The sequence below is a fragment of the Festucalex cinctus genome, chromosome 2 (assembly GCF_051991245.1).
Source record: "Festucalex cinctus isolate MCC-2025b chromosome 2, RoL_Fcin_1.0, whole genome shotgun sequence".
In the NCBI taxonomy this organism is placed as follows: Eukaryota; Metazoa; Chordata; class Actinopteri; order Syngnathiformes; family Syngnathidae; genus Festucalex; species Festucalex cinctus.
This window is the reverse complement of record NC_135412.1, coordinates 39,795,494-39,815,659: the sequence shown is the minus strand read 5'-3', so window position 1 is coordinate 39,815,659 and position 20,166 is coordinate 39,795,494. Positions and strand designations below refer to the sequence as shown.

The window sequence follows — 20,166 nt, the reverse complement described above, 5'->3', positions numbered from 1 at the left end:
TGAGCCAAATTGTGGAACGTACTCCCGCAAATTGCTGCGAGCAGACCGTTGCTCGCACTCGTCTCCTTTTCTCTCTCCACTCTCATTTCACCGACTCCTTTTTCTCCTCCGTCTTCAAAATGAAATCTCACAACTCACCATTTCTCAAGCCGCGGTGTGGTGTTTTCTCCATACGAGGTGTTGCCGTGGCAACGGGGCAATAATTCATCCCCCCCGCTGTCTTGTAAAGATCGCGGATGCATGGATTCGGTCCGACTTGCGAGATGTGAAATGTCGTTCATGCTCTCGGTAACATGCGCTTGCCGTCTGTGGCAATGTGATTCATTTTGCATTTTGGGGAGGACGGAGGGGGTCAAGGTGACGGGTCAGGTGTGCAGGCTGCATGCAAGATGACGGTAATAGACTTGTGTAGAAAGCATCCTCTGAATAAAGGCGGACTTAAGGCGAACCTGCTGGGTTTTGTCACTAAAAGAATCTGGAAGACTTCACATTTTTACCTCTGCCAGGGAGGTTATGTTTTTATCGAAGGTTTATTACTTTGCAGGATTATGCAAAAGAAATATGACTTATCTGAATTTCATGAAACTTTGATGAGGACACGGGGGCATGGGCCAAGAGAGAAACCATTTCATTTGGTGGAGATTTGAATAAAATTACAGATCCAGAAACAACCCCCCCCCACCCCCCCCACCCCTCCTCTTTCTTGTTTTCCTTTTTTTCTCGTTTCTCTTCATTTCTTCTTCAGTTACACACAGGAGGTGGCTGTCTATAAGGTGCACAATTGAGTTTTTTGTCAGTCTTCTCTGAGTTTCTGTTCACTTGCTTTTGGTTTAAGTGATCCTTTACGATTCCAGCAGTTACACCTTTTGTGTCAGTGGTGCCTATTTTGAAATCTACAAAGGTAAATAAATGGACATGTTCACAATTGTGTGCCCTTGGAGGCCGACATTCTATTGAGTAGACTCCTGTAGTTATGTCATGGTTCTGTGCTGCGGTTTTTGTGCAGTCACAGGTCTCAGTTCAAGGCTATACTTTTCATTTTGGTTGTTCCTCTTTGTTTACCTCGTTTAGCAGTTTGCTCGTCAGATGAATAATGGATAAGGTGGCTGTGGCCCTGGCAACACGCCAAGCACATCGCTGTGATGCGTTAGCTCATAAAAGGGAAAAAAAAATAAAAAATATCAATCCCGCTGACCACCCTCCATCTCCCACAGCCGCCTCCCTCAGACTCCACCCCAGCCACTTGTGGATGACAGGCGAGTTTGATGCATAGGCTCTCGCGCTTGTTGAGTCTTGCCGGTTGTGCTCTGGATGAAGAGAGAATTGTTTCTTTCTGTCACCATGCACATAAAGCTTCAGTCAGTTTCTTGTGAGGGACATACGCTACACACCTCTTTTCATTCGACACCGTTGTGTTGCCCCCCCCCCCCCCCCCAAAAAAAAATAAAAATAAAAATAAAAAAATAAAATAAAAAAAATATAAAAAATAAAAATAAATAAAAAATGACAAAAATACAATGCCATCCATCCATCCATCCATCCATCCATCCATCCATCCATCCATCACATTGCCCCTGGAAACTATCCTAATGATTTTCATTTAGACTAGGTACACTTTACAAATCCAACTAAACACTGACTCCAATATAAAAACAATGGTAGTAACAACATACAGGATAATTATATTTAAATAAAAGAAATAAGTAAATACACCAACACTTCACTTTATTGGAGAGAAAATAGAGTCAGCTTGATTGCTTCACGCCGTGTTTCATAGCACTAGGGCTGGGCAATAAATCAAATTAATTTGGTACTTCGTCATTTTAAAATACGAATGGCTGAAAATTTGCTAAATTGAGTTTTGTCTTCTGGATTATTAAAAAGTGTTCTTATGTTCTGTTACGTCCAAATGTTTTTGTGAGTTGTAATTTTGCACAAGTGGTAGAGTGCTGGTTGTGGTTTACAAAGACATGTTTACAATAGCTACCAACTACTTGTGGCATTCAAGCACAAACTATGAATGTTAAGTTTATGTTAAAACTGATCTAGAGTTGGGCGGCACGGTAGTCGAGTGGTTAGCACGTCCGCTTCCCAGTTCTGAGGTCTCTGGTTCGAGTCCAGGCTCGGACCTTCCTGGGTGGAGTTTGCATGTTCTCCCCGTGCCCGCGTGGGTCTTCTCCGGGTAGTCCGGTCTCCTCCCACATTCCAAAGACATGCATGGCAGGTTAATTGGGTGCTTCGAAATGTCCCTAGGTGTGCGTGTGAGTGTGGATGGTTGTTCGTCTCTGTGTGCACTGCGATTGGTTGGCAACCAGTCCAGGGTGTCCCCCGCCTACTGCCCAGAGCTAGCTGAGATAGGCGCCAGCAGCCCCCGCGACCCTTGTGAGGAATAAGCGGTCAAGAAAATGGATGGATGGATGATTTAGAGTTGATTTCCGAGCTTCGTGAAACTATATTTTACTGCGGGTCATCTCTACAGTTTAACAAATAATCATCTTCAGACAATATTTTTGAAGAAAGAGGTTAATCATAATCCTCTAACCACTGTTTGTTAACCACTAAATGATTTTTATATGAGTTTTAAATATGGTGTTTCGCAAAATACTCATTTCCGACTAAGCCCTCCTCCTACTAAATTCTTGTGAGAAGTCTTTGACCACATGCATTGTACATGCAGGGAAACTAGGCAACACCGCCAAAATGATCTGTTTATGTTTTGTTTTGTTTTAAATTTGAAATGACTTATAAAATGTAAAAATTCTATTTACATTTTCACACCAGCCTACTGGTTATTATAGTTTACTTTTACACTACATCTATTTTGCTTCCATTTATACCTTCCCAACACTTGTCAAGTGCTGAAAAACAGGCCATTCATTTGCTCGTCTGCGTGATTGCTGCTACAATAATTGCAATTTCCCCATTTTGGCACAATTACAGCATGCTGTCAGACTGCAACACTATTCAGAAAATCTGGAATTATGAGGGTGAAAGAGATAGCAGAAACTACAGTGACTGACTTAGTTTGAAAGAACAACGCGAGCATATGCATGTAAAATTTATGGCAGTCTCATTTATTGGCTGAATCTCAACATAGCTGGCCAATTAATGTAGCCCCTCTCCCTCTATCAGAGAAGATCCAACTTGACAGGCAGCCAGGAACCGGTGACAGAGACGGAGAGAAAAACTGGAGCGAGCTCTGTTCTGTACATGCAAATGACTGGACACTGCTACGAAATCACTTCTCGCTGTCACTTTCAATAGGACAAAGATGATCAGCTGTACAGCATGTTTGTTTTACATCTGTATGTTGTTCTACACTGTTTAGAGAAACATCCAGGCATGCATGCAATAAAAATAGCACCAACACTGAAAACAAGGGAATTGCCATTAAAAAAGAAAACAGCACATAAGGGCTTTTGATGAAATTGGAATGAAAAATAGAATATTTTGCCAGGCGTGACGCTCATTAAAATAAAACAGGAGCTGTGCATGAAAGAATTGTTCGCTTTGTGCATCGGCAGTTCGGCACTGATCGTCATCTGTGAATGAGAGCACACTTCTTTGGCCAAAGCAGTTTTGGCGTTGAAACTAGTACTACATTTCTCTGCAAAGGTAACATGAGAGGAAAGTCATAGTATGCTCATAATTAAGAATCAAACTCATACAGGTTGGTTGGTGTATGGTATTGTAAGTGTAGATTCAGTGAAGGGTGATTATTTTTAGTCATGAAGCTGTCGTGTTTGTAGTTGATGATGTAGATGTTAAACTGATTAACATACAGTTCCACATACAGGGTGTCAATGTTTAAAGTTTGAAGCTGACTAATCACTAATAATTTTTTGGGATCCCATTTTCCAAATGGCCAATTTACAGAAGAGTTTCAACTCGGTCCTCCGATGCTGATGCTAGACTACAATGGTATCAGATGTCAGAGCGTACAAAAATAAGATGGTTGTGGATGAGAATCGTGGTTAGCCTTGCTAACTTCGGCTATTCCGATAACTAAACTAGTCTTAAAATCGTCAAACCAGCGAGACAGCGGGACTGGTGGCGGGCAAGGAGTGAGTGCAGATGCTACGTTCTCACCAAATCCGAAAAGGCGAACTGGAACTCTTCATTCCTGAGCGTTTTAACGTGTAGAGTGTTTTTAGAACAATTGCTGCTCATTCGCGCTTTCGTGCGCACCGGAGCGGAGGAGGCGTGTCCCTTGGTGAACAAGGAAGTGGAGCACTTTAGCGAGTCAACAAAAAGTGGGCGCCGCCAACTTCTTCCACTTCTTTCCTGGGACAAAACAGCCGTGGCACTATTTTCTCCTCTTTTGAGGTACGTGAGAGCACTTTCGCTTTTTTTTAGTGGCAATCTGGCGTCCGGCATTTGTGCTAAAAATAGCTTTGGCGTTAATAATAAGCACTGCTGCTAACTCGGTAGTTCAAAAGCAAGTAAACAGACTTACCAGCACTTTCTTCATCATCATTCTGTCACGGCTGGCCGTGTTGTTGCGCTCGGGGTGACAATAGAGAGGACGCTGTGTGTCACGTGGCCCGTACTCGAAGCCGATTGGCTACCGCGAGACGAAATGCGAAAAAAGTTACATTTTTTGAACTTCGACGAATATGCGAATGTGCGGACTTTTGTCACGAATGTGCGAATTTTCGCTGCTGCGCACCGCATCCCAACGCGCGAAACGTGTCCTCCGCGCCGGCCTACGCACTTTCGTTCCGTTGCGTGCGAACTCCATTGACTACAATGCAAACGCGCCGCCGAATCGCCATCCCTCGCTTTTGGTGAGAACGTAGCAAGAGACATGAGGTGAAGCTCCATCTTCTTAAGTTTTGTTGAATGATGTGCGGACAACAGCTATGTGCTAACCCGCAACCCACTGTGGGGCTAACGATTGTGACGCTAACAAATATCAATTTCACGTCAGGGTTCATCAGGGTTTGTTCAAGGTTGTATTAACGTTTCCAAAACAGACTTAATGTTTTTCGTGCTGCATGTTCAAAACAAGACCAAACACCCATTAAAACTGTGTAGAGAACCATTAAAATTGTTTGGGGGATATTTAGGAAATGTGAAATCAACATTCGTTAGTGTCGCAAACTTTCGCCTCTCAGTGGGATACGGGCTTTTGAAGGAGTGCTTTATTAATCTTAAAAGATGGCATATGCTACATACTTGGAAATATAAAATAGCCAAGGTCAGACATTAGTCCAAGTACAAGCCTTTGTCAATATGCAGTAATGCAATAGATAAAAACGACTTCTGAAGACCTCTGATTTTAGAGTCTTCATTGTACTATATGTGTTTTTGTCCTGTGAGGGGAACAACTCATGCAAGCACAAATAATTCAGATCTGCTGTGCTACCAACGGGGGTAAACTAGCTGCTTCCTTCTTGGAAGGACAACTTCCAATTTCTAATGACTGGTTGTCATGCTTCGCACTTCATTCCAAGACTGTGCCAGATCTTTGTTGGCTGAATGCTGAGGACCGGCATCTGTGTCATCCCTCAGCCTCCCTTTTCAGTCCTGACCTTCCAGACTTTTCATTTTTCTGTCTTGGCTTGGAGGCTTCCTGAGGTCCTTCCGCAATCACATGCCAGTCACACGTGTCAACCTCCACTATTATGACATGCTGCAACCAAGCACCAGCAGTTTTTAGTCTATTTTACCCACCTTATCTGTCTCTCAAAATGTTATTCAGTTTCCCTGAATTTTTTTTATATATTGTACATTTATTTTATTTTATATTTAATGTATATGTACTCTATGTACTTGTACGTATGCTTACTCATGTCACCTTTTCCTATAGTGACTTCAACAATTCTGTTATTTTCTGGCATTAGTTTGATTTGGTCCTAAAAGTAATGCACTTAAGTTAGTGGGGGATGCTTAAATGTTGTCAGTACAAACACTCGGCTCAGACCGTGACCACTTCTGAATTATTTATTATTATATTATTTAAGTATGCATCATGCTTCTAAGGATTTTCTGTTAATGATTTGAGAAAAAAAAATCCAACTGAAAGCAAGATGATAAATGTATGCTTCCTTACAGGTCACAGTATGAAATTACATGCAGTGGCCCAGTCACTAAGCAAATGTCTTCCTGCTTTGGCAGTTTTGGATCAGATTTCCACTGCTTGAAAAACTCATACATTCCATTGAGGTACTGTCTGCTACACTCAATGAACAATTTATTCAAATCAAATCGTTTTAATAAAAGGCAAGCTAATTTGATTTTGAATTAGCTTTTACTATACGAAACCACTCTGCATAATCTAAATTAACAGAACGAGTACAAATAATCCCCAAAATGTCCACAACATTCTCAATCATGCATGCGGTGGTACATGTTATGATTAATGTGATTACACCTCAAACAGCCACTTTGTGCTTAATAACTAAACATAAGGACTAGAAATAACCCAAATTCAGGAAAGGTATAATTATAATCTTACTCAATAAAGCCTGTAGAGCCATCAAAACAAGTTTGACTCCATACTTTCGGAAGAGCTTTGACCAGGTGTAACCCAGAAAATAAATGCTGCTTCTTAAGTACATCCCTCGTGTGCTTAGTCATCTTCATGTACTTATTTTTTCTACTTTGGATTCTCGCTTTCAGGGTAGAGCTTTGCAAATCCTGCAGATATTGGGTTTGACCATAAGGAAATCAGCACATAACGATGCTTTAGCACTTTTAAGACAATTCTGAGAGTTTAAAGTTTAAACATCTGCTGTTGGTGCTTTTAAGATGGAAAAGTACGCCCACAATGTGTGAACATAATTTCATTGAATGCTGTTTATATATTTCCAGGATATTTTGTCCTTGTGTTGTCCTCAAAAACCAATGAGTACCCAGAAACATATCATTTGAGGGCCAATACAGAAAAAAAACAATGGAATGATGCTTGTAAGTTTGTTAAGCTTTATTTACACAAGTCAATCAAGAAAGCAATTACACTGTATAGCTTTTGTATTTTGTAATTATTTTGAGAAACTGTTATAGAACAGCTATCTGTTAAAGGTGATAAGGCAAATATTTATAGATTCTGGGGTGGCCTTGGCTGTCATGACTCGAGTCAGGCAGGAGTAATGTTTGGATCTTGTCTCATGTCTGGGGTCACGCGTGGGTTAAGTTTGAGTAGAGTTCACGACCCGTTACGTGTCTGTTTTGGGTATTGATGTAACTGCATCCAGTTTCAACAAGTTTAGGCTATATGATGTCGGACTATGTGATGTCAGGAATCTTTTATGCTATATGATGTTTGTTGATGTCGGGAACTATTCCATGTCACTACTCGTACTCACATGTCTAGCCACAACCAATGAGATTGATTGATTGTCTATTTAAGGATCTGAGAATTGTTTGTATGTTGCCGGACTATTGTCCACCTGTTCCTGTGTACAGCGTCTCTGAGTTTCTGCCTCTCGATATGAATAAATAGATAAAATCTTCTCTGTGTCTGCGCCTTTGGTTCCAAACCTCAGCACACAACATTGGCCCTGTATCGCATTAGATAATATCCACCCCTCCAGTGAACAGCGATTAAATCCCACCTCCACATTCAGAACAAAAACAAGAGAAAACTGTAGTAAGATGACCATTTTTAAAGTTATTTGAGGATTATTAATGTTCATAAACCAGACCATAAGAGAGCAGAATGTGGAAAAAAATGCTAATAAAATTTAATTATTTATTCACCAGTTTTGAAAAGGAATTATGTTATTATTTTAGTCGTAAATAGTTTATTTGTATCTTAGCATATTTATGTTTTTTTTTTGTTTTTTTTTAACTTCTCTGTTTCAAATGTCATTTTCAGTATATGCCGCGGGCCCTGAAAAATGGATGGTGGGCCACAAATGTTCCCCGGGCTACAGTTTGGACAACTTTGCCAAAGTGTAATGGCAAGCCAAATAAAAAGCATTCATGTACAGTTCATCCATTGATGCTCTGAAAACGATGATGATGAAAATGACAATTGTGTGACTTGCATCAGGCGCACAAACCTTGTGTGGCTCCACAGTACGTAAAAATGACGTGAGGAATCTCTCATCTCTCGCTGTGTTCTTTAAAATAAATCTTACTGACAAGATTTGATTCTATTGCTGATAAGCCTTGCTTGCAGCCTTTAGGTGAAGAAATCATCATGCAGCACGACCAGCTGTGGTGCATCTTAAAGTAGCAGCCAGGAGACACAAACCACACACACACACAACCAACGCGCCTTATTGACACATCACTGCCAATCACTTATTGAACTCGACAAATGTCTCTCTTGGCACACAAACTTTAACAGGCACCCAACTTTTTTTCCTCGCCCCCCCCCCTCACCATCATCGTCATGATCATCATTAAACAGGGGAGAGCAGCTCCTTTAATAGTATTTGTAATTTCAAAGGCTTCATGAAAGAGATGTTAACCTTGTGCGGTACTGGTGGCATTAAAAATGGATCAAAGCGGCTCAGCTTTGATGTCGACGAGGGCTCCCGCTAGAACCTTGTCACCCTCTGCTGGGAGGATGCAGCATTTCACTGACCTGATGCGGTTGCTCGACCTTTTTCATGCCCACAAGCTGTTGTAAAAGTGAAGAAGACAATAAACAGACCATGATGATGACCTTTTTCTTTTTCAGACAGCTTTTGTGAAACAGCTTAATTATTTGGCACTATTAAGAAGCAAAGAGGTTTCTGTGATACATATTTGTGGGTGATGATGATGATGATGTTGAAGAGTATAGGGATTTTAGCGATATGTGTCGACAGTGTGGCGGGGAAGCGAATGGCAGCGATGACGATGGAGGCAGAGATGGAGCCGGAGAAGACACAGAACATGAGAGAGCGAAGAAACATAAATAATTGATGCTCGATCCGCCTCGCATCTGCCGCCTGCTGTCGTTGAGTTTATTCCAAGTCGAAACATAGCATGACCTCATTATCGCATTATGAGAGCAGTGATGAATGGCTTTTTAAAAATACCTTTTAAAAATTTAATGATATGATATGGATGCTAATGCCTCCACACCTCTCGTATTTAGCTAGAGCCGCAAATAGGAGAGCCTGAGGATTTAGTAATATTTGTGTCAGAGGCTAGAGCAGGGCATAATTGGCGATTTGGTTGTGTTCAGGCGAACTGGAGTGCACTACTTTGCTGCAAACAGCAGAGGCGCTGTCGATTTGGTTTCAACTAGCTTGCTTCTAAAGAAGTCAAACATGACAGTAACATCAGCAATGGCAGTATTCAGTTTTAAGACAACGCATTTTCAATAGAGTAAATGCCATCCAATATTTTTGTGGTGGTTACTCATGTTAGTGAAAAGTTTTCAGAGAAAATCTCAACACAGTCCAACAAATGTTCATCCGTGCTATAGTGCATTATGTTATTGTCTTTCCTCTGTAAATTTGCTTTTGTGTTGCATATATGTTGTTTGTCAGTTTTATATTTGGCATGTTTCTTCCATTTGATTCATATATTGTACTCCACATTGGTAAAAGGTACAATTATTTGACGCCACTTTATATATCAGTCATCAAGTTAAAACAATGATGCATGGTTGTGAAGAAAGACATTTCTTTCTTTCTGATGCTTGCGTATGATTTCCTGCCGTGTCAAACTGCTGCAGAATAGCACAACTGCTGCTGAAGAGAACATACTCCATGATTATTATTTTTATTTCTTTTTTTCATATCTTTTTCATATCGGTGGCTAATACAGGAGTCCTCGAGTTACGAACGAGTTTCCGTTGCTACACTGGCGATGTAACCTGAATTTCAACGTAAGTCAGATTTCACCGTTAAAAGTCGATATTTATCTCAAAATACTTTGTACAGTTATTTTAAAAAACATCTTTGTGCCACCCGGAAGATGCCGGAAACAATATTTCGTGTTTTCGCACTGACATTCATTGCTGACGGACGGCAAAGTGGAGCTAATGCAAACCTAAACACGGAAATGTGACACATCTGATTGCGAGCTGACCTGCTCGATGAACAACCGTTGCGGGAAGTAATAACACAACTAGAAATAACTTTAATATGGTGTGATTAGTGTTGGAAATTAACGAAAAAGAAAATGCTACGGACGAGGCACGGGCGCCGTAAAGTCGAAACCCCGCGGGTCACGTACAACGTAACTCGAGGACTCCCTGTACCTGACATCAGCCCCATGACGATACGATACAATACCTGTAGGCCGACTGCTGCTTTTAAGATGTTCAAAAAACAAACAAACAAACAAAAAAAAAAAAACGAACATTATTAGTTCTTGAATAAGGTGTCAAATTATGGTAAATGGTAATGGTAAATGAATTGATCTTAAATTAGGATTGTTCCCTGCATTGCAGGCTAGAAAGAAATATGTTTTGATGGTCGGATGTCTATTAATATTTGACTTACTCGAGAAATGTCAGAGAAGCTCAAATACTAAAGGCGGAATTTAGAGATTTAAATTCCTGTTGTAAATGGTAAAACATCACTGAAGTTGAAAGTGAATGATGTTTTTTTTTTTTTTATGACAGATGGCAAGGCAAGTTTATTTCTATAGCACATTTCATACACAAGGCAATGTGCTTTATGGTCTAATAAATGTGTTTAGCAGTGTAGCTGTAGAGTGTTTACATAGATTTCCGTGAAATGTAATGAGTTGTATGTTATATAAAAAAGTGAGCCACTTAATGCACAGATGCGTTGGTGAGCTAATCAAAAATCTGTTGGTCAACCCTTCTCTAATGGTTTGTAAAAACACTTTTGTACAAGAGATTCTTTTGATTACATTCCAAACAATTGGAGTTGGCTGACATCTGCTAAGACCTCGAACCTCTTTTGTTTAGGCGCTACACTGTTGTTGCCCTCCCCTCCTGTAGGACGACAGCGCTGTTCTGCGAAGCCTTTATGCTTGCTCGTTCGATTCCCGACCCCTCCTCCCTTCTCCCTTTTGTTAAGACAGTCTCTCATCCAACGCCCCCCATTCTCTCTCTCTCTCTCTCTCTCTCTCTCTCTCTCTCTCTCTCTCTCTCTCTCTCTCTCTCTCTCTCTCTCTCTCTCACTCTCTCTCTCTCTCTCTCTCTCTCTCTCTCTCTCTCTCTCTCTCTCATTACGCACCCATCCTGCCGGTTCGGGAGGAGCGTGTTTGGGAAACCAGCAACACGCTGTTGTTTTTCTTGGGGAAAAAAAAATTCATCCGGTGGACCAAAGTGTAAGGATCTTCTTTTTGCTTTCTGGCAACACTCCTCCTCCCCTATCATTTACTTCCCACCCCCCCATCTCTCACTCGCGCTCTCTCTATTGCCACATCTGTGCGCGGACTTGGCTCACTGGCTCACTCACGGCTGCTTCAGCCGGTTGAGGTTGTTGACACTGGGACCACTACCTGCTGCCGGGGGATTAAGCGTGCTGGAGTCTGCTTTCTCGCTTTGGCTACTGACCGCTGCACGGGTCCACCTCAGAGAAGGGACGCATAATTCCACGTGGCCAAGACACCAGGCATGGACCAAGACAATCCAAAGGAATGGATACAGAGGGAAGCATAAACAACAGATACAATAAACTGATGAAAGCGGGCAGAGAGTGAAGAAGTTATTTCCTGTAAGGACCCGTAACAGAACATGATGATGAAAAGGGTTGGAGTGCAATGAGAACCTTTTCCTCTGGGATTTTTAGTTGTGGTGTTAATCTGCTCCAGGAGAGCGCCACAAATCTCCACCTCTGGCTGAGTTTCACTTTTCACTGTCTTTGAGTTATTTCTTTAGAGCGTTGATCTTGTGTCTCATCCTTGTGGAACCACTCTGACAGGTTCCGTGGATTGCAATCCCCAACTTTTCTCTCTTTTTAACACTTCTTCAGACTTTGGTGCCGCAGAAGAGGCAGAATAGCAAGCCCAAGAACATATGCCCTCTTTTTTATTTTTTTTATTTTTTTATTTTTTTTAAAGCATCCAGCTGCTAATCTGCTGCAGCAGATACACGCCAGTGCTGGTGTCAGGTTCTCATGTGCCACACTAGTCTCTTCACCGTGACCAGCTTGTCCGCGGGATACAAAGAAACAGCTGTGTCGAGTTAGAAGAGCAAATTGTTGTTCATGAGAGCAGCGAGCTCCGAGGTTCCGTGGAGAGGTTGGAATAAGATGCTTGGTTCTTAGGGAAATACTTGACATGTCGCTGGTGAGCACCAGACCTTGGCGTGGTTTCTAAGGGCTTTTGTCACGGAGGTAGAAGGCTTTTAGGAGAAGGGAATCCCCTAATCAACAAATCGGCAGTCAGGGTCACTATAAGAACAGCAGAGGATTCCTGTCAGAGTTTATGTTTTCCGTGTGGATATATTGCAATTTTTAAACCATACTTTTTTGTTATCACTTGGAGGCATAGCAGTACAACACTCTCTTGCACATATTTACAACCACATTATCACCACCCACTTATTCCAATCATTTATTTTCACTCTAAGTATTAACACATTCCCGCCACTCACACTGAAACACCGTTAGGATTTCTCCAAGTGGCTACGACAGGATGTAGGTAGTCAGCGGTAGTATGGACAGGTGGTGGGCTGAGCCCAACAAGTCCCCCTCTGTCCAACCTTCTCCCCCCACGTGGATGTTATTGTGTTTAAAAATGAATTGCCTGGATACATCTGAAAGTTTGCAAGTAGCATTCTCTGCCGGAAACAATCACTGTTTTCCCATCACGGTCCACAGCTGGAAACACACCTGAAAAGCGGACCATTACATTTGCATTTTTTTGGGTCTTTCTTCTCTGGGCGTCGTTCACCCAACCGCCATCATTTTCTCCAACGGGTCTTTGGGCGCCTCTCGACGCCCTCCTCGCCCCGTTGTCTCCTCGGCCGCCCTGGAGGGAAGGGGGTCAATGGAGTGGACCATGGCCGGGTGCCATTATCCTTCGCCAACACCGCCGGAGCGGGAGCGGAGGTACCAGCACAAAGTCTCTCTGGTGGTGCGCTACTTCATGATCCCTTGCAACATCTGCCTGATCCTGCTGGCCACATCCACGCTGGGATTCGCTGTGCTCCTTTTCCTCAACAACTGTAGGTTTATACCTTTTGAATGCCGCGTTCACCCAGTTGTTGTGTTTGTGCAGATGTATGCAGTCTAAATGCATTTTAAAGCAGACAGAAAAACTTTATTTACATATCAGTACAGTTTGATTCAATTCAGTATGGTGCACAACTGTTCTGACAAATATTGGAAAGGACACAATTGTAGACTATTTGAACTGTAATAATTTTTCACTTCCTTTTCCCAACGCTCCAGAAAATGGCCACTCGGATGGGAACATAAAAATTTTCAAAGTGAATTAAGACAGTCATGGCTTTTGAAATTAGAAGTGTAAAAGACTAATATAGGGTGACCAGATTTACAAAATTAACAACCAGACACTTATAGTTTTGCTGAAAATGTTATTACTTTAGCTAATGCTAAATGCTACTATGTCTTGGTTGACAGTTCAACGGCGCCAAACAAGACAATGCACTCACTATCATCATCATCCAACCTTTTTTGCTTGGCCCCAGCAGCTATTGAAAGCTGGCTGTGCCTTTTACCTCGCTGTAGTCCCACATTATAACACTGGAAATATGCTGCCAAAAAAAAATCTCAGCTTGCGTTGGGTCTACATTTCCCATGATTCTGAGACATGGAAGCAGTAAGTAGTTCTGCTTCCGGAATGACAAAAACATGCCTGCGAGCAATTAGATGCAGATGAAAATAAGAATGCAAACGTAAATGTCAAAGTACAGTGGAACCTCTACTTACAAACGTCTCTTCATACGAAATTTTCGAGTTACGAAACGCCTCAACGGGAAAATATTGCCTCTTGTTACGAAAGAAATTTCTAGATACGAAGGTAAAAATACATTACCGAACGCAAAATACTTTCGGCTATGGCTATTTCCTACCATGGGTACCTATGAGCGTAAATACTAGATCGGTGTTTGTGCATCGTTCTGGCAGCCCATTGGCTAAGAGGAACCTCTACCATAGGTATGAGCGTATACTAGATCGGTGTTTGTGCATGTTTCTGGCATCCCATTGGCTAAGAGGAACCTTTACCATAGGTATCTATGAGCCTAGATACTAGATCGGTGTCTATACAGCGTCCTCATCATTCATCCCGCGGCCCATGAAGTGTTCCGATAGTTTTTCGTAAATGTATGTACTAACGGCCAACGAATTTGTGCAAAAATTCAAACAATTGGTGATTGATGAAGGCACAGTAAGTTTTTAATTACGACGAGACGGGCCTTTTTTTGGGGGGGAATGATGCCTCGCCATACCGGAAGTTTCCATGACGTTTCAGAATTTGTTTAAAAGAATCGGCCAGAAAAAGTGTTCACCGGTCGGGTGCTTGCTCACTAAGATGATGTTTGCCTTGGACATTTACGAAGCATTGTTTAAAAACAAAAAAAAAACAACGACAAAAAAAACATCCTTGGATCAGTTCTTTGCAAAACACCAGGCAGAAAAAAACACTTCTGAGAGAGAACATGAACCAAAGAGGGCAAAAAACGATGAGGACAGCAGTTAAAAAGGTAAATGACCATCATTTTTATTCTTTACTCTATTCTTTGTTTTTTACATTACGCAGAACTCTCATTTATTGTGCAATAATCTAATTATAACATGTATTTGTTACATGTTTTGATGGATTTTTATGCTTTATAAAACATTTATGTCTGAATTTTGGGAGGCTCGGAACGGATTAGGGCATTTACATGGAAAATGCGTCTCTACTTACAAAATTTTCTACTTAAGAACTTTATTCCGGAACCAATTAATTTCGTAAGTAGAGGTACCACTGTAAATGGAAAGAAATTTCACAATTGATTTCCTTGTTTAATTGTTTAATGTATGAATCGCTATGATAACCGTTTATAACATACATATGGCCCAAAAAATTGGTTTGCTGACTGGAAAAAAAACCCCAACAACAAACAAAAAACAAGACAGGACATTACCTGCGTAAAAGTCAGACAAAACAATGGGGCTGGCAAAAAAATCCAACGGGACTCCTCAGGACACGAGGCTCAGAACGGGACCGTCCCGTTCACACTGTATTCAAATGTTATAGGAATTTCCTCATTAAGTGTTTGGGAAAGTGTATCAATTTATTTCCTGTTTCCTATTATTTATTCCCTGAACTCCCAACTCGGCTACTGTGTATCTCATATTTCCAAACCTTAAGTTGAAGGTGTGTACTCTTTCTCAGCTTTGTCACAGCATAAATAATCCTGTTTACATGTTATTTCAAGATGGAGACAAGGTGCAGCAAAGTCCAAGAACCAGTTGGCTATGTCACTTTTCGTTTCTATGCCTCTTAATCCTTGCTAGCCTTTGCTTCTCATGTTCCGCTTTTGGTGGTAACTGGGATAGGGCATCTCATTTCTAACCTCATTTCAAGACAGACAGAATGTCACACAATGTTGGTCAAACGCCACTTCTTAAATGAGCAAAGCGGTGTGCGTCTGTGTGTGTAGAAGGGGGTGACAATGTGTACTGTCGAGATGGATGAAGTCAGCATGTGATTCAAGAATGACTGTGGCTGTACTCGTTCACGTTGCAAGTTGCTATCCGCACACGCACATGCTGTCAAGGTGTTGTACTACACATGAAAGGGGAAAAGTGCCACACAATCATACGTTTTCTGTTCCTGCACATGGCTAAATGTCACACTCAGACACTTATTGATTTACTAAAGATATTGGCTGAATGATGTTCATGCGGTGACATTCACACAGGCAGCCGCTGTGCCAAGAAAGTGAGATGGGGGAAGACTAATACGTTTTTGAAAAGAGCTTATCATGTCCATGAAAATGGGACAAATTGTTTCTCTACCCCATCCTTCGCGTCTTACTGTATGTCATCTTTCTCTCAGTGTCTGTGTGTTGGTGTGTTCTAGAGGTACTGTGTATGTGTGTTTGCTTGCATGTGCATGCGTTTTCTGTGGTCATGTGATTTTGGAATATCAGTACAATTGAAAAACAGGTAAAACCGTTACTGAAAGGAATAAGTGTCTGCCTGTTTAGGGATTATTAAGGGGTGTAGCCCAACTTTGTATTTAATTAATAAAGAGCTGTGTCCCAAGACTTTTGTCCAGACCCTTTACATATGTGCTCTATATTTATCTCACAGCGCTGTCTGCCTTTCATGACAAAGCTTTTCCCTGATGGAAATAGGCCCCCGTCATGAGTGACTGGGACACGGCTTCAGCAGACACTTCATTATTCACTTCAAGCCCCGACCTCGTCTTTCCACTCTCCTCTTGTTGTTGCCGCTTTCTTTCTCCCCCTGAAGCCCCCAGCTGTTGACAAGCAATTCTCTGTCAGTCTCGATTTAAAAGTCGTCCGTGTCTCAGCATTCTTGGAAAGTGCGGAGAAAGACTTGTGGCTGCGCGCATAAATGTGTTACGTTGGCTTAATTGATGTGTTTTATCGTCCTCACTATTCCTCGCCGTGCAGTCGTGCAGAGTGATGTCAAGGTGTGAAATGTGGTGCGAAGGCAGCCCGGACCACCAGGGGGCTCTGTTTAGTGAGACAGGCATCCGAGTGGAGATGGAGGTTTGATTGAGCTCTGTACTCCAGCTAGCTGCTGCTCTGGGATCCGTATATCATTGAGGAGCACACTATGTTGGCATTGTGTTTTTTTTGTTTTTGTTTTTTGTTTTTTTACGTGAAGTTTCCAGCTATCCTGCCTCCAAGGATGAGCATAACTCATTCTGATGTCTTGTGGCCGAGCTCAGATTCACTCATGTTTCCAAATGCTTTTTTGCCACAGAAATAATGGCAATAGTATTCATGTTTTTTAGAGTCAAACTGTTCATGGCATTATTTATTACTGGAAGTTGTTAAAGGGATAGTGTGTACTATTTCAGACCTTTTAGTGCTGAACTAATAATTCATTCATTTAAAAAAAACACTATTCATTTCATTAATATGCACAAAATTATCTTCTATCACATCAACATATATTTTTTATATAATCATTATCGCTAATCATATTGCATTGGTCACGGTTTTGCCGCCATCTTTCTGCTTTCTGATACCTGAAGGAGAAGAACTTCACAAACGGAGTTAGCCTTTGGTGGTAGTTGCTCGTGTCGGACCCAACGGGTCGACCACCGCTTGCCTTCTACAGCTGGGGCCGGCAGGTGGTCGTCGCTGAGTCCCATGATACGGGCTCCTGACACTTGTCTTCCTCTGCTTTGCTCTTGCTAGCTTTTGCTAGCTTCTCCCGCTAGCTGCTCTTGTTAGCACTAGCAGCTCCAGCTAGTTCTTGCTAGCCGCTCTTGAACACCGCTCACGCTCCCTCCTGCTCACCGGGTGGCTCACTTGCCTGCTCACTTGGTAGTAATTGGTGGTAGGCTTGTGAAGTGTGGTCTGTCTGAGGCACTGTAGTGTAGTATTATTCTATTACTTCACCACTAGATGGCACTAAATCCTACACATTGTTGTTTAAATATCACTTAAACATCAAATTTATGTTGATCTCTTCTGGGATGTCCAAGGTCAGAAATATTAGGTAGCTTTGAAGTCAAATTCATTCCGAATCTTGTTGAAGTCTGAAATGTACAAGCTTGCTGAAGTTGTGGAACATCTGAATTTTTTGGTTCTACTGTACGAGTATGAAACATAAGAATTTCAGATTGTTTACCTACTTATAGAAATTTTTCAATGCACAAAACACAGATCACAGCGTTGTATGTAAATCACATTCACATTTTGTCTGTTTATAAAAATACCAGAGTTTGAGCCCAAGAATCTCTCAAGTGTTTGCAATTTGTTGCTTCCGTAAAAGATGGGTTATGTCCATGAGTCCAGTTTGTGATTCACTTGCACATCTCTCAATATGTTATTGCTTTAATATATATATATATATATATATATATATATATATATATATATATATATATATATATATATATATATATATATATATATATATATATATATATATATATTGGGTGACATAGGATATAATGTATGGATATCAATAATATCCCCATGTTCTTAATATCCCCATGCTCTTATCAACATGTGTCTTAATTACACAATCTTTGTTGCAGGGTTTCAAAAACATTTTTTGCTCTTATCTCTTTCAGACAAGCCTCCTCACTTTACACCTGCTCAGCCTCCTGATGGTAAGTCTTCTGTGCTTTCTCATTGTTGACCACTGTTGTTTTGAGGATATCAGATACTGCAGATAACTACAGACTCTGAACAGAAAGTTGGCTAAGGTCATTATAGTTCAGGATCATGGGTAAATCGCATTATCTTATGCACAGTATAAATTCGTATATCCTCAGCGCTTGTGTCCTTTCCTTGATGTTGTCATTTAATGGAGATGTTAGTTAAATATATTCACTGTAAATGTAAATGAGGAAAAAAATGGAAATTATCTTTGGACATTTTTCTTGCTGACACTAAAGGCACCTCAGATAAATATTCATTTGTTAATTTTCTGTTCCATACTTATCATGAAGTTGTTTATAGTTCTACATTTTTTGCAACCTTTAACATCAGCCAATACATCTGTTTCAGGCTTCAGCATGAATATTTATCAGCTGTAGCACAATGTGATAGTGCTTGATAGATTTTAGTTGTGTAGTTTTTCAACGCCCTGGGCTGGGCTTTTGCAAGCTCTAAAGGTAATGGATCATCCTGCTTATTGGTTGGCACCAAAGATGGGAGCCTAAAGGGCGAACGAGTATAATGATTCCAGCCAGACATTGATGCTGCTGAATCCTACTTTGATACACTAAGTGCTCCATCCTGCCCAACATAGGCCAGTTTATTTTAGTGATAGAACCGTGTCCATCAGAGGGATGTTGTACTCTTAGCACTAATAGGCTACTTACTGTCTTGAGATATTGTTCAAGTGGATTAATTTCTTTTACTTTGATTTCCACCTGCATCTACATATTGAGCTGTTGTGCACCAAAAGCTTTTGAGATTTGATTGCAGGCAAAACAATTCAGAGCAGTAATTTATTTACATTTTAATGATATCAACTCAATGAACTTGACAAATGACAAACAGTGCCACACATTTGAAAAGCAAATATTGTGACAGAATGTGACTCCCTTTTGGAAAGTCTGCCGTGCGCTGATCTAATTTTACTCGCACAAAAGAAATAAAATCCTGCTGATGGACTCAGCCCAGCATTCACCATGTATTTTCCGTGTCTGGGGGCACAGTTTGTTTCTGCACAAGTCAAGCGTTTAAAAACTGCTGCTGGCTCTTAATTACCTTTCCAATAGTTCTGTAGGCTTTCCATCAGCAGCCTATGTTTTTTTAATATCGCAAGGAAAACAAAAAGGCCAGTCTCCAATCAGTGGATTAAGCCTGTCCGGTGGGACGCTGTTTCTTGTGGGTCATTTAACGCTGGGGAGATTAGTGAGACAATTACGGTCTGCCTCAATAGAAGAGTTGGCCACTATTTGGAGGTTTAGTAGTCGTGGAGGGGTGATTTAGAAGATGCTCCCCGGCATCCAAGGGGTAATATAACCATGCCATTAGTCAAATCTGGTCCAAAGAGCACAAGCAGGGCTTCCACAGAATCCGTCCTCTACGCCAAGGACACTCCACTCCCTGGTTCTTAATTACATGAAATCACGGACAAGGATAGCGAGCGGAGCGGCGTGCATTTTTTAACAGCCCAGTTTGTTTTGAAACTGATGTTGATGAGACGTCCTTTTTGGCACACAGATTGTAAAGGAATTCTTTTGCAAATTAAAGCGAGAGAATCCTGGGTCTTGGGGGACAAATTACCCCAGCTCTTAGATATTTATGTTGTGTACCACCCACAGATGAATGTGAAGTCCCCCTCCCTGCCAGATGAATGACCTATAATCACCAGTCCCAACAATGATAAAAGTCACAAAACAGCATTTAATTAGCTCCGCTCAGCCACGTTCTTTACTGCCTGTTGTCTTTTAATGATAAGACAGTTGTTAGATGTTTGGCCAAAGCTAGAAAGCTCTGCTAATAGGCAGTTTGGGGTATTAGAAGTGTACTTTAGGAAGTTCTTTATGGAGGACAACAAATGAGCCAACTTCTTAATTTTGGTGCAAGTGGTTCTGTGGAGATGACCTCCAGTGTTTATGTTGTCATCTGCATAAGTTTGTCCTGTTTCCTTGGGCTTGTTTTTGTGCAACTTCCTG

General features: G+C 41.3%; 1 protein-coding gene across 11 annotated transcripts in view; it reads left to right on the top strand.

Moving 5' to 3' along the window:
- agrn (agrin) overlaps positions 1-20,166 on the top strand; it is a 341,291-nt gene that overhangs the window by 102,362 nt on the left and 218,763 nt on the right. For 9 of the 11 annotated variants that reach the window (XM_077515073.1, XM_077515069.1, XM_077515070.1 and 6 more), the window contains exon 3: positions 18,106-18,144. In XM_077515073.1, the coding sequence (XP_077371199.1) occupies positions 18,106-18,144 (39 nt within the window). Of the gene's footprint in view, positions 1-11,099; positions 13,037-18,105; positions 18,145-20,166 lie in introns of those variants that run through there. The other 2 variants (XM_077515072.1, XM_077515077.1) reach the window with 2 other exon arrangements.